This window comes from Chiloscyllium punctatum, chromosome 22 (assembly GCF_047496795.1).
Source record: "Chiloscyllium punctatum isolate Juve2018m chromosome 22, sChiPun1.3, whole genome shotgun sequence".
NCBI lineage: Eukaryota > Metazoa > Chordata > Chondrichthyes > Orectolobiformes > Hemiscylliidae > Chiloscyllium > Chiloscyllium punctatum.
Genome location: NC_092760.1, coordinates 63,026,950 through 63,052,201, shown reverse-complemented (window position 1 = coordinate 63,052,201; position 25,252 = coordinate 63,026,950). Strand labels below are relative to the sequence as shown.

The window sequence follows — 25,252 nt, the reverse complement described above, 5'->3', positions numbered from 1 at the left end:
CGCGCAAAAGAGAGAGAGAGCGCGCAAAAGAGAGAGAGAGCGCGCAAAAGAGAGAGAGAGCGCGCAAAAGAGAGAGAGAGAGCGCGAAAGAGAGAGAGAGAGCGCGCAAAAGAGAGAGAGCGCGCGCAAAAGAGAGAGAGAGAGCGCGCGCAAAAGAGAGAGAGAGAGAGCGCGCAAAAGAGAGAGAGAGAGAGCGCGCAAAAGAGAGAGAGAGAGAGCGCGCAAAAGAGAGAGAGAGAGAGCGCGCAAAAGAGAGAGAGAGAGAGCGCGCAAAAGAGAGAGAGAGAGAGCGCGCGCAAAAGAGAGAGAGCGCCGCAAGAGAGAGAGAGAAAGAGAGCGCGCGCAAGAGAGAGAGAGAGCGCACGAGAGAGAGAACGAGAGCGCAGGCGAGAGAGCGAGTGCATGCGAGAGAGTGAGAGCGCAAGCGAGCTGGAGAGCGAGAGCGCGCACGCGAGAGAGAGAGCGAGAGCACGAGCGAGCTAGAGAGCGAGAACAGCGTGAGCAAGAGAGAGAGCGCGCGCAAGCGAGAGAGCGAGAGCATGTGAGAGAGAGCAAGAGCCCACGAGAGAGAGAGCGGGAGCACGCACAAGAGAGCGAGAGTGCCCGCAAGAGAGTGAGCGCGCACGCGAGAGAGAGCGAGATCGCGTGCAAGAGAGACAGAGCGAGAGTGCGAGAGCGCGCACGAGAGAGAGAACATGTGCGCGAGTGCGAGCGAGAGAAAACGAGCGCGCCCGCGAGAGAGAGAACGAGTGCGCCCGCGAGAGAGAGCAAAAGCGCAGACGAGAGAGAGCGCGATAGCGCTCGAGAGAGCGAGAATGAAAGCACGCGAGAGAGAGGTGAGCGCGCATGAGAGAGAGTGAGAGCGCGCACAAGAGACAGCAAGATCGCGCACAAGAGAGAGTGAGAAGCGAGAGCGCGCGTGCGAGAGAGAGAACGAGAGCGCGCGTGAGAGACAGACAGCGAGAGCGCGCGAGAGAGAGCGAGAGCGTGAGCGCGCGCGCGAGAGCGCGATAGTGCTTAAGAGAGCGAGAATGAGTTCGAGAGCGCACGAGAGAGAGCGAGAGCGCACGCGAGCGAGAGAGGGCGCACACGAGAGAGAGGGCGCACACGAGAGAGAGGGCGCACACGAGAGAGAGGGCGCACACGAGAGAGAGGGCGCACACGAGAGAGAGGTGAGCGCGCACAAGAGAGAACGAGAGCGCATGAGATAGCGAATGAGAGCGCGCACCCGAGAGAGCACGCATGCGAAAGAGCGAGAGAGCGAGAGCATGCGCACGTGAGAGAGGGAGAGAACAAGAGCGCACGCGCGCGCAAGAGAACAAGAGCGCATGAACGAGAGAGTGCGCGAGAGAAAGTGCATGAGAGCGCATGCAAGAGAGAGAGCGCACACACATGAGAGAGCGAGAAGGCACGCGAGAGAGAAAGCGCACGTGCACGTGAGCGAGAAAGTGAGAACGTGCGCTAGAGAGAGCGTGTGCGAGAGAGCGAATGCGCGCGTGAGAGAGCGAGAGTGTGCGCACACGAGAGAGAGAGCGAGACAGCACGCGTGAGAGAGAGAGCATAAGAATGCACGCGCGCACGAGAGAACAAGAGCGCCGCGCGCACGAGAGAACAAGAGCGCACGCGCGCACGAGAGAACAAGAGCGCACGCGCGCACGAGAGAACAAGAGCGCACGCGCGCACGAGAGAACAAGAGCGCACGCGCGCACGAGAGAACAAGAGCGCACGCAAGAGAGAGCATGACAGAGAGAGCGTGAGCGTACACCTGAGGGAGTGAGAACGCGCGCGAGAGAGAGAGAGCGAGAGCGCGAAAGAGAGAGATCGAGCGCTAGACAGAGAGAGCGAGAGCGCACGCGAGAGAGAGCGAGAGCACATGCATGCGGGAGCGCGAGTGAGAGCACACGCGAGCAAGAGTGCAAGAGTGCTTGAGAGAGAGAGAATGAGAACGAGAGCGCGCGAGAGAGCATGCGAGCGAGTGCGCGAGAGAGCGAGCGAGAGCGCACACGAGAGCGAGAGCGTGCACAAGAGAGAGCGAGAGCGCGCACAAGAGAGAGCGAGAGCGCGCACAAGAGCGAGAGCGCGCGCGAGAGCGAGAGCGAGCGCGAGAGCGAGAGAGAGCGAGAGAGCGCACGAATGAGAGAGAGAGCGCACGAATGAGAGTGAGAGCGAGAGAGCACACGAATGAGAGCGAGAGCGCGCGCCGCGAGAGAGAGAGCGAGAGCGCGCGCCGCGAGAGAGAGAGCGAGAGCGCGCGCCGCGAGAGAGAGAGCGAGAGCGCGCGCCGCGAGAGAGAGAGCGAGAGCGCGCGCCGCGAGAGAGAGAGCGAGAGCGCGCCGCGAGAGAGAGAGAGAGAGCGCGAGCGCGCACAAATGAGAGCGAGAGCGTGAGAGAGAGAGAGAGCGAGAGAGACAGAGCAAGAGCGCTCGAGAGAGCGAGAGCGCGCACGAGGGAGAGAGTGAGAGCGCAATAGCGCTCGAGAGAGCGAGAATGAGAACGAGAGCGCATGCGAGCAAGAGCGCAAGAGAGAGAGAGCGCACACGCGAGAGAGAGGTGAGCGCGCACGCGAGAGAGCGCACACAAGAGAGCGCACAAGAGAGAGCGAGAGCGCTCACAAGAGAGTGCGAGAGAGACAGAGTGCGAGAGAGACAGAGTGCGAGAGAGACAGAGTGCGAGAGAGACAGAGTGCGAGAGAGACAGAGTGCGAGAGAGACAGAGTGCGAGAGAGACAGAGTGCGAGAGAGACAGAGTGCGAGAGAGACAGAGTGCGAGAGAGACAGAGTGCGAGAGAGACAGAGTGCGAGAGAGACAGAGTGCGAGAGAGACAGAGTGCGAGAGAGACAGAGTGCGAGAGAGACAGAGTGCGAGAGAGACAGAGTGCGAGAGAGACAGAGTGCGAGAGAGACAGAGTGCGAGAGAGACAGAGTGCGAGAGAGACAGAGTGCGAGAGAGACAGAGTGCGAGAGAGACAGAGTGCGAGAGAGACAGAGTGCGAGAGAGACAGAGTGCGAGAGAGACAGAGTGCGAGAGAGACAGAGTGCGAGAGAGACAGAGTGCGAGAGAGACAGAGTGCGAGAGAGACAGAGTGTGCGCAAGAGACAGAGAGCACGAGAACGTGCAAGTGAGCGCGCGAGAGAGGGAGAGCGAGAGAGCGAGAGCATGCACGAGAGAGAAAGAGTGCGCATGACAAAGAGAGCGAGAGCACGAGCGAGAGCGAGGAAGAGAGCGCGCGTGAGAGTGAGAGGGCGCACGCAAGAGTGACCGAGAGCGCGTGCACGCGAGAGAGAGCAAGCGCCTGAGGGAGCGAGAGCATGCACGAGAGAGAGTGAGAGCGCGCACGGGAGAGAGTGAGAGCGCGCACGGGAGAGAGTGAGAGCGCGTGAGCGTGAGGGAGAGCAAGAGTGCGCGAGTGAGAGCGCGAAAGAGAGAGCGAGAGTGCGCGCGCAAGAGAGTGAAATTGCACACGAGAGAGCGAGAGCGCGCGCGCGCGAATGAGAGCGATTCCGCGCGCGAGAATGAGAGCGAGACCGCGCGCGAGAATGAGAGCGAGACCGCATGCGAGAATGAGAGCGAGACCGCATGCGAGAATGAGAGCGAGAGACAGTGCAAGAGAGAGAGAGAGAGAGAGTGCGCGCAAGAGAGAGAGAGAACGAGAGCATGCGCGAGAGTGCGATAGCGCGGGCGAGAGAGCGAGAGCGCAAGCGAGCTGGAGAGCAAGAGCACGCGCACGAGAGAGAGAGCAAGAGCACGAGCGAGCTAGAGAGTGAGAGCGGCGCGAGCAAGAGAGAGAGCGCGCACAAGCGAGAGAGCGAGAGCATGAGAGACAGAGCGAGAGCGTGAGAGAGAGCGCGAGCACACGCGAGAGAGCGGGAGCACGCACGAGAGAGCGAGAGCGAGAGTGCCCGCAAGAGAGTGAGCGCGCACGCGAGAGATAGAGCGAGAGCGCGCACGAGAGAGAGCGAGAGCTCGCACGAGAGAGAACACGTGCGAGAGAGTGCAAGCAAGAGAGAACGAGTGCACCCGCGAGAGAGAACAAGTGCGCCCGCGAGAGAGAGAGAGAGAGCAAAAGCACGCACTTGAGAGAGAGCGCGATAGCACTCGAGAGAGCGAGAATGAGAACGAGAGAGAGCGAGAGCGCACACGAGAGAGAGCGCGCACGCGAGAGAGAGGTGAGCACACACGAGAGAGAGCGAAGAGCGCGCACAAGAGAGAGCGAGAAGCGAGAGCGCGCATGAGAGACAGACATCGAGAGCGCGAGAGAGAGAACGAGAGCGTGGGCGCGCGCGCGAGAGTGCGATAGTGCTCGAGAGAGCGAGAATGAGAATGAGAGCACGCGAGAGAGAGCGAGAGCGCTAGAGAGAGAGAGCGAGGGCGTACGCGAGACAGAGGTGAGCGCGCACAAGAGAGAGCGAGAGCGCACGTGAGAGACAGACAGCGAGAGCGAGAGCATGAGCGCGCGCGCGAGAGACAGACAGCGAGAGCGCGCGCGCGAGAGAGAGACAGCGAGAGCGCGCGCGCGAGAGACAGCGAGAGCGCGCGCGCGAGAGACAGCGAGAGCATGAGAGAGAGAGCGAGAGCGCGCACGAGAGAGAGCGAGAGCGCGCACGAGAGAGAGCGAGAGCGCACACGAGACAGCAAGCGAGAGTGTGTGCGAGTGAGCGAGAGTGCAAGAGAGAGAGGGCGAGAGTGAGAGCGCGCGAGAGAGGGCGCGCGCGAGAGACAGAGAGCGCGCGCGAGAGACCGAGAGCAGAGAGCGCGCGCGAGAGACCGAGAGCGCGCGCGAGAGACCGAGAGAGACAGAGCAAGAGTACGCGCGAGAGATCGAGAGCGAGAGCGTGCGCAAGAGAGCGAGAGCGAGAGCGCGCGCAAGAGAGCGAGAGCGCGCGCAAGAGAGCGAGAGCGCGCGCAAGAGAGCGAGAGCGCGCGCAAGAGAGCGAGAGCACGCGCAAGAGAGCGAGAGCACGCGCAAGAGAGCGAGAGCGCTCGAGAGAGAAAGCAAGAGCGCTCGAGAGAGAAAGCAAGAGCGCGAGAGAGACTGAGAGCGAGAGATCGAGAGCGAGAGCGCGCACGAGAGAGAGCGAGAACGAGAGCGAGCGCGAGAGATCGAGAGCGAGAGCGCGCGCAAGAGAGCGAGAGCACGCGCAAGAGAGCGAGAGCACGCGCAAGAGAGCGAGAGCACGCGCAAGAGAGCGAGAGCACGCGCAAGAGAGCAAGAGCGCGCGAGAGAGAAAGCAAGAGCGCGCGAGAGAGAAAGCAAGAGCGCGCGAGAGACTGAGAGCGAGAGATCGAGAGCGAGAGCGCGCACGAGAGAGAGCGAGAACGAGAGCGAGCGCGAGAGAGAAAGCGAGAGCGCGCGAGAGACCGAGAGCAAGAGACAGAGCGAGAGTACGCGCGAGAGATCGAGAGCGAGAGCGCGCACGAGAGAGAGCGAGAGCGCGCGCAAGAGAGAGTGAGAGTGAGAGAGAGAGAAAACAAGAGCGCGCGAGAGAGAAAGCAAGAGCGCGCGAGAGACCGAGAGCGAGAGACAGAGCGAGAGTACGCGCGAGAGATCGAGAGCGAGAGCGCGCACGAGAGAGAGCGAGAGCGCGCGCAAGAGAGAGTGAGAGTGAGAGAGAGAGAAAACAAGAGCGCGAGAGAGAGAGCGCATATGCGAGAGAGCGAGCACTCAAGAGTGAGAGCGCGAGAGCGAAAGCGCCGCGCGAGAGAGTGAGAGCGTGTGCGCGCACGAGGAAGAGCGAGAGCGCGCGCGTGAGACAGAGTGAGAGAGAGCGCGTGAGGGACAGAGAGCGCGCACACGAGAGAGGGAGCGAGAGCACGCACGAGAGAGCGAGCGAGAGTGCAAGAGACAGAGTGAGAGCACGCGCGAGAGATCGAGAGCGAGAGCGCGCATGAAAGAGAGCGCGGGTGAGAGAGAGAGAGCGCGAGTGATATTTAGGAAAGTCTGACCTTGCAGCAAAGATGGGATTGTTAATGGTGGGAGCAAATAAAATTGTCAAGCAATTAGAATTAGAATGCAGAGATCTCAAGAGTTGCTGGGCGTTTGCAGGTTACAGAGGCAGGGCAGGGCAAATTTGAAACAAGGTTGAGAATTCTGAACTGAAGTCAAATGGGTTGGGGAGGGCAGGGTCCAGTGTGTATCAGTAAGCAAGGATTAGTGTGGGTGATAACTGAACAAGACAGAGGTGAAGGAAACCAAAATGCTGAGGGGTGGTGGGTGAATGAGATTTGGTGACTGTCAGGAGATATGGGAAACTGTATGAATTTACAGCAAGTGGATAGTGGGGGATCGTCAAGAAGGAAGTTCGGACAGCACTGTTCAAAGGTGGAGGCATGGTCTGCATTTTCTGCTGTTCATTTGCTCTCTAGTCTGTTCAAGACCAAGCACTATTGTTCTAGCATCCCACTATCCACCCAAAACACCCCTTCCAAGCTCCCTCAATCTATCCTTCCACCAATCTAAGCAATCAGAAAAAGAAACTCACAAAACAACAGTGTTTGTGGAAACAAGATATTCAACTTCTTTGGTCCAGGGGTTAAGGAAACTGAACCAGTAACTGCGCAGCGTGATGAAGGAACCGTCCTTTATTCGGAACTTGTAGCAGCTGGTGGTGATCTTGTCTCTGCTCTGTAACACTGCAAACAAACATGGCAGCAACAGGTCAATGGGGTGAAAGTTACACGTTCCCTCCAATTTTTTGACCCCATTCCAAGTCTGAAAATTAGGTTACTCGGGATATTAATTAGCCCCAAACAGGCATTTGTACTATCCCACTCACACCTCAGTGCCTACTCACTCAGCAGAGGAGCTCACCCATTCAGTTCCAACATTATTGACTTACTGCCATTATCAACAGAACCTTCCAAACTCTAAGTGATTAACGATAGCTGTACTGTCACTGTGGCTCTGTTGGTAGTGCTCTTTCCTCTGAGTTAGGAGTCTGTCACGCTTGATTTCAAGGTCCTGAGCACAAAGACGTCAGCCTGCACCCCATTGCTGGATTAGAGGAATGCTGCTCACAGTCAGGGGTGTTATTGTGGAAATGAGATGTTATACTGAGACCCCTATCTGCCCCAGCGAATGGTGTGCCACATCCACAAAAGGTGAGACACAGGCCACGGTCTGTCCTTGGTTCCCATACATTGTGCTCTTTGCAATTCCAATAGAAATGAAAGAACAGGCTGTTCTTGCCTTGTCGGTGGCACTCTGCAAGATGTACTATATCATCTTGGTGGAAATATTCATAACATGAGGTTCCCAGGAGCTCCTGCGGCAAATATCCCAGAATCACCGTCGCCCTGGAAACAGAAAATTGGTGCAAGTTCAGCCATTCTGATGGAAGACATCCCCATCACCAGAACAAAGACAAAGCACTCAGCCAACCTACAGCACAGGAGAAGGCTGTTTGACCCAGTACATTTCTGCTGCCTCATTGAAAGAGTGGTCCTGTAGTCCTACAGCCCTGCAAATCTCTCCTTTTCAAGTATCTTTCCAATTCCCCTTTGGAAGATACTACTCAATCTGCATCCAACACCCTTTTAGGCAACATATTCCAAATGAAAACAACACAAGTAAAAAACAAACAAAAAAACTATCTCCTTTCTCTCATTCCTTTGGTAACGAGCTTAAATCTGTTTCCTCTGGATTCAGTGATTCCTGTCAGTGTAGGCAGGTTCAATGAAGACTTAACTTAAAGAGGTGTTCATTTCATAATGCAATCAACTGACTTCCTAGACCATATCAAAGGGCAGTTGAGAGCTAACTATCATTGCTACATAGCATGATCTTGACTCAAAGATTGGGCCAGAAAAGGATTGCAAATATCCTTCTCTAAAGGACATTACCAAACCGGGGGGGGGGGGGGGGGGGGGGGCTTTAATCACAATACAAAGGTTTTATGGTCACCGTTATGGAGACTAGCCTTTTATTTCAATTATTTAATATAATATTTTAAATCAACCTGTTCATACATATTATGACACATCTTCGTGGCAGGTGGGTCGTGTACCCTGACATTCTGGCCCAGAGGTAGGGACACTACCACATGATCATTTTAACATGGAACTCTTCACAAATTTGCATACCATCCTTCCACACGAGCCATGCCATTCTGCTCCATATTGTTCCAATATCATTGTACTTGCTGCCAAAGTGAGTACGTCAATCATCCGATTATTTTCCACGGTACAGTTTAACAAACCCTCCCCACCAATACCCCTCGATAATTCTGAACATAGGGTTTTGATGCATTTCTCACCTCTGGTCCACGAACACAAATTTCCCATCTATTGCGTGCCGGGAAACGTACTCAGTTGATTTTACTCTGATCTCGCCACTGATTGGCTGCGGGACAATGTGAGGATGCAACCGGCCAATGGCGACAAGGCAGCTCAAGTTGCAGCCTTCATTGTCAGGCTCATTGTCTTCGTCCAATCCCATCTTGGTGGGTGGCCAGCTCTTCAGATAGCCGCTGCTGTGAATGGTGCAGAAACTCTTACGGTCAACTGCAAAGCATACGTGGGATGCAAGATCAAAATGTGAGTGGGTGCACGGATAGCATGTAAAACATCGAACAATAGCTTTCATTTATATAGCACCCTAAAAAGTCCCAATGCACTTCAGTCAATATGTGACACAGAGCCACATAATGCAACATTAGCACAATTGAAGGAACGTTCTGATGAAGGGATAGACTTTAAGGGATGTCTGAAAGGAAAGGTATATAGAGAGGCTTAGGGGAGTGAATTCCAGGGCTAAAGAATCAGGCAGCTGAAGTCCTGGCCAGCAATAGTGAAACAATGAAATTCAGGATGGTCAGAACAGCAGGAACAGAGATTTCAGAGAGTTGTACGGCCGGAGGAAATTACAGAGAGACGGAAGGATGAAGTGGACAGATCTGAATGAAACAACATTTTGTGTTCCATGTCCTCAATACTGAAGCCTACAGAAAGCACCCTTTCATAATGGACACAGGACTTATGTGGTCGTGCTATTCGATATGTGATCCAGGGTCTTGGATTACGGTGGGTTTTGAACCACTTGTGGCAGGTTTAGAATGCCTCAGCTGAATCAGCAATGAGACACAGCAACAAGTCTCTAGCTGTCCACAGATACTGGATAAGCTGTGACACCACCCTAGTGTTGTCACAACCTCTCAGTTCTCCAGAAGCATTTCAGCGAGGTACCGCTGACAAGTCACTTCTCAGGCAACCAACTTCAGATAAGATGGCCCAGACCCACCCCATCACCAAGGCAGCTTACTCCCACTTCTGTAACATTGCTGAGACAGGGGTGAAGTTCGACACGGTACACATCTTTGTTCCCTTTAGGCTCGAGTCCAAACATACCTGGTTTGTGTCCTAAATTACCTTGCCACGAAATTACATTGCCAATCGCCAAAATCTCTGCTGCCTGGATCCCAGGTTTTTTTCAAACCTCCCCAGAACCTCACCTCTCCCCACCTATATAATCTCCTCCAGCCCTCCAACTGTCAAGAGCTATCCAAGCTCCTCCGATTCTGGTTTCTTCCATATCCTTGGTTTTAGTTCGGCCCATTGGTAGCTGTCAGGACCCTCAGCTCTGAAACCTACACTTTCCACCAAGTTTTTTTCTTATCTGTCCTGACATCTCTACTTGACCGAGTGTTAAAAGTTTTGTTTAATACTTGTCCCAATGGAATTCCTATGTTACATTAAAATAATGCTACATAAATGCAGATTGCGGAGTAGTTCACCTCAGGAAGGACATACTGGCACTGGAACGTGTCCAGCGGAGATTCACACGGATGATCCCTGGAATGACAGGTCTAGCAAATGAGGAACGGCTGAGGATACTGGGATTGTATTCGTTGGAGTTTAGAAGATTAAGGGGAGACTTAATAGAGACGTACAAAATAATACATGGCTTGGAAAAGGTGGATGCTAGGAAATTGTTTCCGTTAGACGAGGAGACTAGGACCCGTGGACACAGCCTTAGAATTAGAGGGGGTCATTTCAGAACGGAAATGCGGAGACATTTCTTCAGCCAGAGAGTGGTGGGCCTGTGGAATTCATTGCCACGGAGTGCAGTGGAAGCCGGGACGCTAAATGTCTTCAAGGCCGAGATTGATAGGTTCTTGTTGTCTAGAGGAATTAAGGGCTACGGGGAGAACGCTGGTAAGTGGAGCTGGTAAATGCGCATCAGCCATGATTGAATGGCGGAGTGGACTCGATGGGCCGAATGGCCTTACTTCCACTCCTATGTCTTATGGTCTTATAGTTATTTTCAAAGCACAGAAGAGCTAGAGAAGGCCATTCGGCCTCTCAAACAGGTTTCACCATTCAATAAGATCATGGCTGATCACTGTCAACTCCACCTTCCCGCACTCTTGATATCTTCTAATTCCTCTATCTAAAATCTGTTCTTTAATCCCAAATATACAAATCAACTGAGCATCCAAAGCCTGACAAAGACTGAGAATTCCAAAGATTCACAACCCTCTGAATGAAACAATTCGACATCAATTTCCTCCTAAATATTGGCCTCTTCTCCCAGAGTCAATGCCCCTAGTTCTACGCTGTACAACCACATTAAAAAATCCTCTCAACTGCTGCCTTACAGTGCCAGGGTCCCAGGTTCGGTTCCAGCCTTGGGGTATGTCTGTGTGGAGTTTGCACATTCTCCCCGTGTCTGTGTGGGTTTCCTCCGGGTGCTCCGGTTTCCTCCCACAATCCAAAGATGTGCAGGTTAGGTAAATTGGCCATGCTAAATTGCCCATAATGTTAGGTGCATTAGTCAGTGGGAAATGGGCCTGGGTGGGTTACTCTTCAGAGGGTCGGTGTGGACTGGTTGGGCCAACGGGCCTTTTCCACACTGTAGGGGAATCGAATCGAATCTCATCTAAAACTAACCCTGCCAAACAATATAAGAACTGGCCGCATTTAATGAGATCATCACTCATTCTTCTATTCCATCACTTCTCATTGGAGAACCCTCCCATCTCACAAATCAACCTATTGAAAGCAAAGTGCTGCAAATGTTAGAAATCTGAAACAGACACTGTAGAAAATGTTGTAGAAAATCAACAGGTCTGTTTCTCTGCACAGATGCTGCCAGAGTCAACACTTCGAGTCTAAGATGACTTCTTCAGAACCAAAATAGCATCAGACTCAAATCATGAACTCTGTTTCTCTCTTCACAGATGCTCCCAGATTTACTGAATTTCTCCAACACTTTGTGTTTTAATCAGCCGCCTGAACCTTTGCCGCACTGCCACTAAGGGAGGTGGATCCATTTCTAGATAAAGGAAACAAACTATAATAGTGTTCAATGCATGGTCTCACCATAGCCTGATACATAGCTGTGGTATGTCTTTGCTACTCTTCTACTCCAACATCTTTGCAATAAAAGCAAACCTTACCCTCTGCTCTCTAATTCCTTGTTGTACCCACACCTTGACGTTTTGACAGAAACGAGAAGGTTAAACAAACCGTGGTACATCACCTTTCTTCTTGGAGCAGTTGGCTGTGAAGTCTTTTTCCTCTAATTTGACAGAAGGCCTGTTGCATTTCATCCGGCAAAAAAACGAGCGCCTTGCTCCCGAGCACAATCGAGAGGGTCCTGGAGTTATGTCTGTCTTTACCGGCAAGCCAGCTAATCAGAGAGACCAGGGAGGCAGCACAGAATGAATGCAATGTCAAACACTTGGGTGAAAGGCAAAACATCCAGCTCATTATAACCCATGACAGTCTGGAAAATTATTAATACCAGTTTGCACATTAATAAAACTGAGAGGGATTACAGGAAGCGATAAGACGCATAGGAAAACCCATTCATTTCACCTTCAATCTAAGAAAAGCAAAGTAACCTAGATGCAGGAAGTCAGAAATATAATGTAAGTATTTAGCAGATCTGGCAGTATCTGTGAAAAGAGAGAAAGAGAGCTCACGTTTCAGGTCAATGACTTTTCGTAAGAATGTCTTCCACCATTGATGAACTCCACAGGTAAGGCTCATGGGATTCTATCCTAACATCTGTGGACTAACAATAACAACCAATCTTTATCACTGAGGCTCCAATAGACGATGCAGTGGAGGAGAGCCTCGAAAACCACAGGTCTGCAATCAGCTGTTCCTTCCATCAGAGATTACCAGCTCTGAGCACCCAAAACGTTAACTCTGATTTCTCTCCGCAGATGCGGCCAGACCTGCCGAACTTTTCCAGCAATTTCTGTTTTTGCTTCTGAAATTTCTCAGTCTGGGTCCCAAAATATTATCGACGGAGAGAAATCTCTCTAACTGCATTTCGAATTAATCAGTATACCCAGTTTTCACCACCTCCCTTCGGATCGGCCACTCACTGAAATATTACAAAGACTGCCGTTTAATTAATAAGTATTGCTGTTCTAGCACAGTTTCTGAAATAGGTTCCCCCCAATAGTGTTGCCTCCATTAGCATGGTCACAGCATGTTCAATCTATTATTTAGAAAAGCACAGATTCCCTCTCTTGACCCCCCTCCTCACCACCTCCCTTCTTCTCTGTCCACTATCCACCATTATATCTTGCTTCCTATCTCTCTCAACCCCACCCTCCAACACCCATTTGCCCTTGCCCCTCCTGTCTAAACCTTAGCGTTACACTAACCCTCCTGAGCGTTACACTAACCCTCCTGCACATCGCCTCGCTGTCTCTCTGTTCACTGCCTCCCTCTCCAGCCCTCATTGTGACAGGATTGTGAGAGGAAATGAAGGCGCACAGTTGAAGGCAGAAAGTTGGAGGTTGAGGAAAGCAGCAAGATGATGCAAGATCTGTAATTAGTAAACATCAGGGAATAGTACAGGATTGTGGATCACTTTAGTTCAAGCAGCCAACAGGTTTTTATTATAAAGATTTCAGGTCAGAAACACTCATGTATTCTAATGAGAAAATGATTTTTGTTTAACACCTTTTTAGTTAGTATAGATTCATATTAGGAGTGCTTAATGAGGGCTAGTTGTATTTCAACAGCTTAGTTTTACATTTACTTACTTCAAACACAGGGTGGAAACAGTTAATCTTGTTGGTGTCAATTATTGGACACATTGCTCCACAATAACATATTTATAAAATGGGGAAATTCTTGATCCGTCAACCTTCCTCATTTTGTTTCTTTATATCCTGCCTTTAATGATCAATAGCTACTGCTTTAACAATAGACGCAAATGGTCTTACTTTTGGCATCTATTAGCCTCTCCCTTGGGGTCACATCAAATGAAGAGAGTTGCTCTTTGACTTTGGCAATGTCCTTTGGGTGGAGGTAGTCAAACAAACTCTGACCGATCAGATCCGTCTGCAAATCAAGAACAGGAAAACATTATTATAAGAGAAACTCTAAGTCCCAAATTTATACATCTACCATTTGCAAAAGTGCTTCACGATCAACCAATCACCTCCAAGTTCAATACATTTAGCTGCATGGGTTATTAGGCACTGCATTATCTCACAAACAAGGATGAGACAGACAACATGGAATTTGCAGTTTTTGGCAGCGGAATTTGCTTCAGGACAGGAAATCTCCAAAGCCTTTCTGTGAATAGTGCAGAGGGATTTTCAACTCCCACCACAACAGACAGATAGCAAAGAGACTTGATCCTCCATCTGCATTGGCTTGGTCCTGTACCAGAGTCTCCAGGCAAGACCTGAAGAGGGCTCAAGATCACAAGCTTCTCACTAAGGCACGAGTCCACCATCGCACAGGCAGTAGTACATGCACGTCTCAGTCACAAGGTTCAAGTCCCACTCAGGATTGGAGCATAAAAACCAAGGTAGCCACTCTAGTGAAATAATGAGGGAGTGTGCACTGTCAGAGATACTCTCTTTTGGAGGTGATATTCAAATAAGGGCCCATCTGATCAGATGATGTGAAAGATCCCCATGACCCCGTTTTGTAAAAGGGTTGGGTAATTCTCCTGGAAAACCTCGCTCTCCATCACCAGCACTAAAGTAGATTGGTGATTATTACATCACAGTTCCTGGGAGCTTACTGTCTAGACCTTACACCTTTTGAAACGTAGTCTTTGTTATTATGCGCTTGAGACAGATGTGGCTCTGAAAAGTGTGAGATAATTGAAAGTCTATCTTTTCTTTCATTAGACCAAGCTCCTCTCTTCAGGGTGTCCAATATGGGATTCGTTGGTGGTGGTTCACAGAGTTTTTCCTGAGGTGATCCTGAGTTGAGCAGAAACTGTCTAAATCGTTCCAAGTCAGTTCGAATGAGCTGCTCTCAGATGGTACAACAGCAGATAGTCTATAATTTGCCAAGATATTATTGGATTAGCAAGGTGTAAATCAGCAAGAATTCCTCAATCTCTGGTAACTAACCAGCATTATATCTGCATTATTTATCCTCGCTGAAAATGTGTTGCTGGAAAAGCGCAGCAGGTCAGGCAGTATCTAAGGAGCAGGAGAATCGACGTTTCAGGCATAAGCCCTTCTTCAGGACGTCGATTCTCCTGTTCCTGGGATGCTGCCTGACCTGCTGCGCTTTTCCAGCAACACATTTTCAGCGAGGATAAATAATGGTCAGGACACTGGGTAGAACTCCCCCAGCTGATCTTCAGGCAGTGTAGCACCACCTCAGCACTGACACACAGGCAGTGCAGTGCTCCCTCATTTGATTTGATTTGATTTATTACTGTCACACGTAGTGAGATACAGTGAAAAGTATTGTTTGGCATGCTATCCAGACAAATCACACCTTATGCAAATACATCAGAAGAATAGAACAGAATGAAGAGTACAATGTTACAGGTACAGAGAAGGTGCAGAGAAAGACTAACACTAATGACTGATAACTTGGAATGATAACTCGAACTGACTTGGAATGATTTAGGCCGTTTCCTGCTCAACTCAGGATCACCTCAGGAAAAACTCTGTGAACCACCACCAACGAATCCCATATTGGACAACCTGAAGAGAGGAGCTTGGTCTAATTAAAGTAAAGATAGACTTGCAATTATCTCGCACTTTTCAGAGCCACATCTATCTCAAGCGCATAACAACAAAGACAACGTTTCAAAAGACAGCGCAGGGAAGAAGTTCTTGAATCTGTTAGTACATGTTTTCAAACTTTTGGATAAAACTGCCCAATGGAAGAGGATGGGAATGAGTACAACAGGGATGGAAGGGCTTTTATTACGTGCACTGCTCTCCTGAGTCAGCTGGTTTTCCCGAGGAAGGCGGGTTAATTGACGGACTGGACCAAGTTCACGAATCTCTAATTTCTTGCAGTCTTGAGCAGAGCGGGTGCCATAGCAAGCTGTAATGCATCCAGATAGGATACTTCCTATGGTGCACCTATAAAAATTGCTCACAGTCATTTTGGACATGCAACATTTCCCTAACCTACTGAGGAAGTAAAGGTGCTGTTGTGTTTCATTAACTGTAGCAAGAATGTGGACCCACAGGCAGTTGGGGCTCCCCTGGCGCCGAGCCCCAGGTGGTGCAGGGCTCCCTCGGCGCAGAGCCCTAGGCAGCGCAGCACTCCCTCGGCGCAGAGCCCTAGGCAGAGCAGCGCTCACTCGGCACTGTACCCCCCCAGGCAGTGTAGCGCTCCCTCATCACTGAATCCCCCAGGCAGCGCGGCGCTCCCTCATCACTGAACCCCACAGGCAGAGCAGCGCTCTCTCTGGACTGAGCCCCCAGGTGGCATGGCGCCCTCTCGGAACAGAGCCCCCGAGGCAGCACAGGGCTCCTGTGCACTGAGCCCCCCCAGGCAGTGCAGGGCTCCCTTGCACCGAACCCCCCCCCCCCCCCAGGCAGTGCGGCGCTCCAGTGCACCGAGCCCCCCCCCAGGCAGCGCAGGGCTCCCTTGCGCCGAACCTCCCCCCCCCCCCCCCGCCAGGCAGTGCGGCACACCCATACACCGAACCCCACCAGGCGGCGCAGTGCTCTCTCAGCACCGAACCTCCCCAGCCAACGCAGTGCTCCCATGCACCAAATCCCCCCAGGCGGTGCAGCGCTCCCGTGTACCGAGCCCCCCCTTAGGCAGCGCAGCACTCTCTCGGCACCGAGCCTCCCCAGGCGGCACAGCGCTCCCTCAGCGCAGAGCCTTAGGCGGCGCAGGGCTCCCTCATCACCGAACCCCAGGTAGCGCAGGACCCCCTCGGCACTGAGCCCCCCAGGCAGCGTGGCACTCCCTCAGCACTGAGCCCCCCAGGCAGCGTGGCACTCCCTCAGCACTGAGCCCCCCAGGCAGCGTGGCACTCCCTCGGCACCGAGCCCCCCAGGCAGTTCAGCGCTCCCTCGGCACCGAGCCCCAGGCACGCAGGAATCTCTCACATCCGAGCCCCAGGCTCTGCAGGGCTACCTCGGCACCGAGCCCCAGGTGGTACACGGCTCCCTTGGCGCACAGCCCCACGCGGCGGAGGGCTCCCTCGGCACCGAGTCCCAGGCTGCGCAGGGCTCCCTCCGCATCGAGTCCCAAGCGGCACAGGGTTCCCTCGGCCCCTGCCTGGAGTAGACTCAAATTTCTGGAACAGGACTTGAACCTGAAGCCTTCAAACTCACCTGTGAGTGCTATTAACGTAACCAAGTTTAAAATATTTCACTATAAACAAGACAAGACAGTTCTAATATGTTTTTAAACTCCTAACCTTAATTTTCTTTTGCAATCGTGGAAACTTTGAAACCAAATTTACCCACAATTAGCCAATCATGCCCGTGCCAGCTCTTTGAAACAGTTATCCCATTATTCACACACTCCCAACTAGTGGCTCCATAAACTCAGAAATATTATTTTCAAGTATTTATCCAATTTCCTTTAGAATGGTGCAATTGAATCTGCTTCTACCACTTTTTTTGGCCAACTCGAAATCATAGCACCACATGTAAAATAATTCTCATATTCCGTCTTGTAACTTTATCAATTTCCTAAAACTGTATCCCAAAGCGCTGAGTATTTATGGTTCAATAAAGTGAAACTTGAACAAAGACACTTTTATTGCATCAAATACAGAGAATATATTTAATTACTATCAACAATGAATGAATAGAATCACAGCAGATTAAGGACATTGTGCCTACACCGGAACTAATTTTTCAAATAGATTAATTTAATCCAGTTTCCCAGCTCCACCCTGAAGTCCTGCAAAATTCTTCTTCAATGATCATTAAACTTCAAGCTGGAACCATTTCTGATTATTGAAGACTATATCAATACAGCTGCAATATTGAAGACATTTGGACCCATTACAACACTTGAATGGTATAGTGGCTGTACGACTTTACCTGGCTATAGTTGAGAATTTTGAAAACCGATTCAGACACAAAAAGTATCTTCCCTCTGTCGCAGCCCACAACAAAAAGAAATCCATCAGCCGCCTAGAGGAACAGCAAATCTTTGATGAGTAAACATTTTACAAGTAAAAGACAATACCTGTCCCTCTTCTCTCCACTACAATGAGTAAATACCCACTCCAATATATAAACAGATTAGCAAGCGGTCATTCATCACAACTGGGTAATAAATCCGAATGAGAATGAAGTGGAGCCCTTTTTTTCTCTCTCTTTTGAATCCTTGACAGAGATCCAGCTCTCTCAGAACCAGCACCTAGACAGAACAGAACCTCTGACACTCCTGTTTATTTCTTTTTTCTCTTCCAGCTCATTCAGAGAATCTGCTGTTTATTTTTTTTTGCTAACCCCCACACTACTGCCGAACTGCAGTAGTGCTTATTTTTCCCCAGCGCTCTTGTGGTGTGTGTGTGTGCAGGTGGAATGAAGTGGAGTCCTTTAGGAACAGATTGGAATGCACATGATAGGAAAATGAGGATGTTACAGGAGGAGATTCATAACAGAATTTGACCAAACATATTTAATAATTGAGGAGGTAATAATAGTCATACAGTAGATGCAACTTAACTAGATTTTGAACAGGTCTTTAATATAGGCGCTCCGGACTCGACAAATGAATAATGTCAGAGAATGTGGTTTCAACTCAGAAAGCAAAGAGTGGGAGTACAGGGTAGGTTTATCCAGAGTGGCATAAGGAGGCAAACCGTGTTCCTCCAGGATTAGTGCTGGGATGACTGTTGATAACATTTTGCATTTACAGTTTGGATACTGAAATTGAAACACAATGTTTCGTGTTGCAGATTGCAGAGCAGAGGATTGGGGACAGTCAATACTGAGGAGGAATGCAACAAATTACAGGAGGACATTAATATATACAAATAACTACCAAATTAAATTCAACACATAAAAGAGATTTTGGTAGGAGCTAGAGGGAGGTCAAATTCCTTGGAAAGTCCAAGTCTCGCCGGGACAGAAGGGATCTTGAAGTACAAATCCACAAATCACAAAGATGCGCCAGGGTTAGTTTGGCCGTAAAGAAAAGTAAACCAAGAACTTGACTTCATTTCAAGAGGAATACATTGAAAAGTAGGGAATTTGCATTATACGGTTTCTGAACCTTAGTTAGACCACAGCGTACTGTGTGATTCTCATCAGCCCATCATAAAAAAAGGATAGAGGGACAGATAGGATATAGAGAGAAACTTTACAAGGATGATATCATAAATGCAAGTGCATATGAATGAGGAAAAAAAATTGAAAGGCTAAGTTTCTCTTGTCTGAGAAACTGCCTTAAAAATTATGAAGGATTTTGGGGGACTGAATACAGAGGGAGTAATCTGGACTTGTCACTGGCCAGTCATTATTCCAGTGCAGATGGGAGCTGCACATAAGATCCTGCAGGATCCTCTTTGTAGCAACCTTCAAAAAAAATTACACAGGAAATTTAAGATTCCACTAGACAATTCCTCAACATTTGGAACCTTCTGAAAACATCCACTAAATCAGAGAATTCAAAAGGTTCAGATGAAATTTAAGTAAATAGTTACTCAGAAAAAGTTAGATTACTGAACACATTGTCTGACCCTGAATAACTATTCAGCCAACCCCACATAAACCCAACTACAGGCCCCCCAACCATTTACACCTTCCAGACCATAACCCGGCATCCCCTTCCTGCCTCCCTCCAGGAGCTGGACTCCTCTTCTCCTTCCTCCCATCACTTCCCCCAACCACCAAACCTGATAAAGTTGACTCTCTACATCGTTCCCCTCCCCCACTCTGTACAAAACCATTTCCTTCACCAGCTTCAGAAACCCCCCCAAACCCATTTCAATCCCAGGGAGCCCATAACCCATCACACACCCAATATCATCAGTCCCCAGTATGACCCACTCTGGATTCAAACCCTCTTCCCTGCTCCAGACTAGTTCCCCACTTTCCTACTCCCCCTTACCCAACTCTGGATCTGAGTGGGCTTCCTCGCAATGCTCCCAACCTCCACTCAGTCTCTCCTCTCCCTATCCCTCTCAATCACCACCATACCTTTCTCCACCTCCAGGCCTGACTCCTACCCTTCCTTGCCCCACCCAGACCCGATTTCTTCCACACACTCCTAACTACCTTAAACACTGCATCACCTACCTGGCTCACTTTGCTACATTGCACTCCATACACCTAACTTCACACTTCTTTTAGGTAGATACCATTTGATAGCAGGGGTGAAACTCACTGGCTGTGATTCTAGACCTTTGAATTATGGAATTACCTTAATTCCATTTCCCCGCCCCCTTGATATCTGCACTCAATCTATCAAACTCTGCTTCAAAGTTTCAAGAGAAGGCTACCACTGTATCAGCTATGGCTGCAAAACACGTGAACTATATGCAACTTCAATTGAAAGGCTCAAAGGGTTAGATCACAAAGAGAGATCAGGCTTGCATTTTCTGCAATGTAGTGAGTTAAGGTATAACTTTTATTTTTTTGAGATGCTTAGGATTTTGTAAGGAACTCTTGGAGGAGGTAGAAGCTTATTTTTGCTGATGGAGGGTCTCAGGGAGGGGTCCTGATTTTAATCAAGAGCAAGCCATTTAGAAGCCTAGTGAGGAAACACGTGCTTATGTAAAGGGTGGTAGAAAAGTGTAACTCTCTGCCACATAAAGTAATAGATGTTAACTCAGTTAATCATTTTCTGAATCTGAGATCAGTGGATCATTATATGACAAGAGTATAAATAAATATGCAACCAAGGCGGGTGGATAAAGTTGAGATATGCTGAATTATGGAAATGGCTTGAATGCAAATGGCCTTCTCCCTGACATATGTTCCTGTTTTGCAGTAAGACATTCACAAATTTTATCCAATTATTGCATATCTGCTTTGTTTCTCTGTCACAAAGAGAATAGTGACTCTTCTGTCAATTTTCTAGAAACATTCAGAATTTATGGATATGGCAATGACACTTTCCCTACCTATGGGCACAAACAAGTTGCACCTAACCACGCATAAGCTGAATGTAGCTTGCACAGCTTGGCACTGATGACACTGTTTCAACTCCAATGTGAAAGTCAGATATTTGCAAGACTTGCAGCGTTCATATTCCTGCCTGAAGTCAATCCTTGATGACTACTTAACCTAAGGACTTGTTTCGTTTGCTATCTGTCATTAACAAGATATTTTTAAATGATGGGTAGTTATGTAAGACAAAGTGATGACCATTATCCATTCACATTAATATCAATTTCAAAAAATGGTGGAATTTTAGCATCTGCTTATTAATTCAGAAATTCCTATGTTTACTCACATGCTTCCACCTTGACAATGTGCACTGAATGTAAGAACTAATGTAGGTAATTAATATTGGGTTAATATTTAATATCTTCTGTATACTTAAGTTTTTCAAATCCCCTGTATGTACATCACTACACCTCCACATATTTAGACTGAATACTGACTGTACTTCAAAGAAAGATAGTTACAAATAAAAAGTAACAAGACCACATGCTGCTTTATATCAGCCATCATACATAGCAGGACAATCTCAGGGGTATAGGTCCACTGACTGTTACATTGCAAATACAGCATAAAATACACCAATACATCAATATCATCTCATGACCATCTCACTGCATCAACACATCATTCTACATCTCCCTCATGTGTTTGTTCAGTGACCCTTTAAATATATCTGTACCATTCACCTCAGCCATTCCCAACAGTAGAGAGTTCCAACTTATTTCTGGGATAAGTGGAGCAGGCTGTACTAGTAGACCATCCATGGCATTGTTCACTGATAAAGCACTATCCTGGTGGTGCACTGCTAATTAATTTAGAATCATAGAAACCCAGCTGTGTTGAATGAGGACATTCAGCCCATTGAGTCAACACTGACCCTTTGAAGGGTGTCACATCCATACCCAGACCCCAATCCTATAACCCCACATTTACCATAGCTAGCCCACCTAGCGTCCATATCCCCTGGCCACTAGGGGACACTGTAGCATGGCCAATCCAGCCAACCTGCACATCTTTGGACTTTGGGAGAACTCCATTGCACCTGAAGGAAACCCTTGCAAACATGGGGAAAACATGCAAATTCCATACAGTCAGTCATCTGAGGGTGAAACTGAACATGTGCCCCTGGTGCTGAGAGACAGCAGCGCTAACTACTGTGCCCAATTTGTCACTTTTGTGATTCATATGTAAGGGAGTGATCTAAAACCCACAATTCAGAGGTCAATTCGGAGATAATTCTTATTGAATATTTTTCTAGGGAAACTTGGTCAGCATGGAGGAGTTGGGCCAAAAGGTCTGTTTCCGTGCTGTATGACTCTTGACAGTTTATTGCTCAGTCCCTGGGTGAAGTCAGACTTTCTTAAGATCAAGAAAGTAGTTAGAAACTGATTCGCTTTTTTCTGACGTGTTACATAAGACACAATGCCCTGAGTATTGTAGAAATAGACAGGGTTCATAAACATCAGATTCCTGATGAACGGCTTTTGCCCAAAATGTTGATTTTTCCTGCTCGACCTGCTGTGCTTCTCCAGCACCACTCTGATCTTGACTCTGATCTCCAGCATTTGCTGTACCCACTTTCATCAGGATTCATAAACATAGCAAGAGGCCTATAGAGACTACAAACCAAATGATAATTTTATTAAAAAGGAATTTGTGAAAAATAAAAATATACCCTGAGGATAAGATGTTTCAGCTCATCATCTGAAAGGAAGGCAGGTTTGTAGTTAGCCTCTGAGTAAGCATTGGTGGCTCCTGAAACCACAAATGATAAAACAGGTATAAGGATTAATATTAAAATCAGATTAGATTGAAAATTTAATTCCATTTCAAACCATTATTCTCCCCAGCTGAAGCTGCTGTTTGCTGCAGTAAAAACCAATTACCTTTCCTGCAGCAGTTACTGAGAGTTGTGACTTTTGATAAATCAGACATTTCCAAGTGAATCAGTCACTCTGTACTTCTTAAAAACCAGTGGATCTTTCCAGAGAAAGACAACTGAATACCAAGGGTGTGGCCAGCCAAAGGAGGATCATCTCAACATTGGAATTGGGAAGCAAAGACCACCGAAACTGTCTGGCTAGCCTTTTCACCATGACTGTGTGCGTGGGTGTGTGAACGTATGTATGTACGCATGCCGGAGTGTAAAGGAGTGAGTTGAAGACGGGATTAGAGTTTTAGTACATGGTGTTATATGCTAACAGTTTATATCTGTTTACCTGTAGCTATAGATTAATTACTTAGAATAGGTAATAACTCCTGTTTAGTACAGAAATCTGGTCTCTGCTTTCAATCAACCTTGGTCTGATAGTCAGGTAAATTGGGGGACTGTACATAGCTTCAATTCAAATCTTCTGTATGACTCCAGGAGTAGTGGGACTTGATTTACAACATATTATCCCAGTTTGATTGTGCAATTGCTACAGATTTATTACATTTTAGTCCATAACTTTCTCACTGGAATTTAGAGTTGCCTTATCATAACTTCAGAAAGGGAAACTGATCTGCTGAAAAACAGATGGTTTCGGACCTCCACTTTTCCAAAGCTCTCCAGCACTGCGAGTTTTCCTCACTTTGAGTCTGGACAGACTCATTGATAGAGATCAAATATATTTTCTTCATTTATTCAGAGGTGGGAGTCCTTGGGCAAGGCCAACCTTTATGCCCCATCTCTTAATTCCTCTTGACCAGGCTGCGGAGAATACAACTGAGTCACTTACTCAGCCCCGTCAGAGAAAATAGAGTTAAAAAAAACCCCACAGTATTATGGATATGGAATCACAAACAAAGCTAGGTTGAAGAAGAACAGATCTTCTTCCCTAAAGGACATGCTGACAATCTGCTTGGTTGATGGTTGCCAGTATGGAAATTTTCTTTAGAATTTAAGCTTTATTTAATTCACGAAATTTAAATATCCCAACTGCCATTGAACACATATCTCTGAGCTGTTGTCCAGGTGGCTGGATTACCAGTTAAGTAATCATGAGGGGCATAGATAGGGTGAATAGCCAAGGTCTTTTTTTCAGGGGAGCAGATTCCAAAATTAGAGCGCATAGATTTAGGGTGAGAGAAAGATTTAAAAACGACCCAAGGGCCAACTTTTTCACACATATGTAGAATGTTCTGCCAGGGGAACTGGTGGAGGTTGGTACAATTACAAATATTTAAAAAGGCATCTGGATGGGAATTTGGATAGGAAGGGGTCAGGGGGATATGGCCCAAATGTTGGTAAATGGGACTAGATTGATTTAAGACTAAAGGATTTGTTTCCATGCTGTATATCTCTATGGCTCTAGAGTAACAATCACAAAGCCACCACATCTGACTTCTGTAACTTGCCAAAACTCCACTGTCATTGTATTAAGTGACTACCAGGCTTGTAGGTGAAGCCAGAGGGACCTAAGTCTTTTACAGTCTTCCAATTTCTGTGCTTGTGCACAATGCAGCTTGAACAATAGAAGAATTGTTTATGCAACAAATAAACAAATCTCATATAGGTTTGTTGGACATCACAAAATTGCAGCCAACTTTCACTTCCTAGTTCCTTACCTCTTAGGGTCTTCATGTGCTGTACAGCCATCCTAAGCACAGTGAGCTTGTCCAACTTCCGTGACATGGCATTGCATGTTGGCACCATCGATGCCAACTCATCGATAAAACTGTTCATCTTATCCCGACGCCGCTTTTCAATCTGGCTATGAGCCTCTCTGAAATGTGAGCAATAGATTGCAATAACTCTCCCAGATTCAGCTTAATAGACAGTTGCACCGTAAAATGATTTTAGGTGGATGCACTTTAATTGATATTTTACAGAATGACAGGATTCAATCCTTTTTAAAATGCTTTGTCAACATATTCTTGTTGGGGGTGGGGGGGGGGGGGGTGGTCACTGAACCCGAAATGTGAACTCTGCCTTCTCCCTACAGATGCTGCCAGACCTGCTGTGTTTTTTCAGCAATTTCTGTATTTGTTTCAACATTCACTGTCCATTTCCAGCCCAAGAAAATGTCAGAGAGGTCCTTCATCCTACAATGTGTATGTTGACACACACTGCCTCGGAGTCCTCTAATTATTGACTACCCTGCCAGTTTAATCCATTTGCTTCCCGATTCTTTTGGAAATTTCTATTGCAATTTCCCAGTTACTCTTTTCATCCCTCAGAAGAACAATCCCAGCTTCTTGAGTTCTGATTCTGAGCTTTAAAAATACAGTACAAAGAACTGGAGGATTACCTGGCATTTTTGACTTTGCCATGTTGATCTGTACATTCCATCCTAGATAAGAGAGATATGTAAAATTATGATAAAACCCATCATATTCACAGAAATATTTTGGTGGACTCATTGACTTAAGTTGTGAAAAATATTTGAAATTTAGATTTGCAAATGGAACTGATTTATACCATTCAAATGATCGAGTTCACTGATTTAAAGTAAGCACTCTCCTCTAAACCAAGGCTGCGCTTCGAAAAAAAATTCAACGAAAAGTCAAGATACAAGTGCTAAGGTTTGTGGAAGATTTTGAATTCTGTATAGAAACATCGTAGTGTTGACTATGGGCCACATATCTTTGTTTAAACATTTGGCTGGCTTGTTAGATACCAGGTAACATGGAGGATCGGAGAGTCACCTGTCCAACTTCTCAAATACAGAAGGTAGATTAATCTTTTAAAAAAAAAGGGCACCAGTTCGTACTCTCACATTAGACACATTATTGAATCTTACATAATCTTTTAAAAAATGTGTTCATGTGGCGTGGACGTCATTAGCTAGACCAGTATTTATTGCCCATCCTTAACTATCTTAACTGAATGGTTCACTTGGCTATTTCAGAGGGCAGTGTTGAGAGTGTGTTGCTGGAAAAGCACAGCAGGTCAGGCAGCCTCAGAAGAACAGGAAAATCAAAGTTTTGGGCTGGAGCCCTTCATCAGGAAT

At 48.0% G+C, this 25,252-nt stretch overlaps 1 protein-coding gene and 1 non-coding gene across 7 annotated transcripts in view; both read right to left on the bottom strand.

The window, feature by feature from the left end:
- bmal1a (basic helix-loop-helix ARNT like 1a) overlaps positions 1-25,252 on the bottom strand; it is a 68,181-nt gene that overhangs the window by 18,758 nt on the left and 24,171 nt on the right. For all 6 annotated transcript variants that reach the window (XM_072592510.1, XM_072592513.1, XM_072592511.1 and 3 more), the window contains 9 exons: positions 24,551-24,592; positions 23,868-24,025; positions 21,994-22,073; positions 17,241-17,333; positions 13,185-13,302; positions 11,477-11,626; positions 8,253-8,499; positions 7,187-7,293; positions 6,480-6,630 (listed from right to left, as the gene is read on the bottom strand). In XM_072592510.1, the coding sequence (XP_072448611.1) occupies positions 6,480-6,630; positions 7,187-7,293; positions 8,253-8,499; positions 11,477-11,626; positions 13,185-13,302; positions 17,241-17,333; positions 21,994-22,073; positions 23,868-24,025; positions 24,551-24,592 (1,146 nt within the window). The remainder of the gene's footprint in view (positions 1-6,479; positions 6,631-7,186; positions 7,294-8,252; positions 8,500-11,476; positions 11,627-13,184; positions 13,303-17,240; positions 17,334-21,993; positions 22,074-23,867; positions 24,026-24,550; positions 24,593-25,252) is intronic.
- Positions 8,048-8,150, bottom strand: LOC140493901 (U6 spliceosomal RNA). Its single transcript, XR_011963786.1, has one exon. It is a non-coding gene; the product is annotated as a U6 spliceosomal RNA (small nuclear RNA).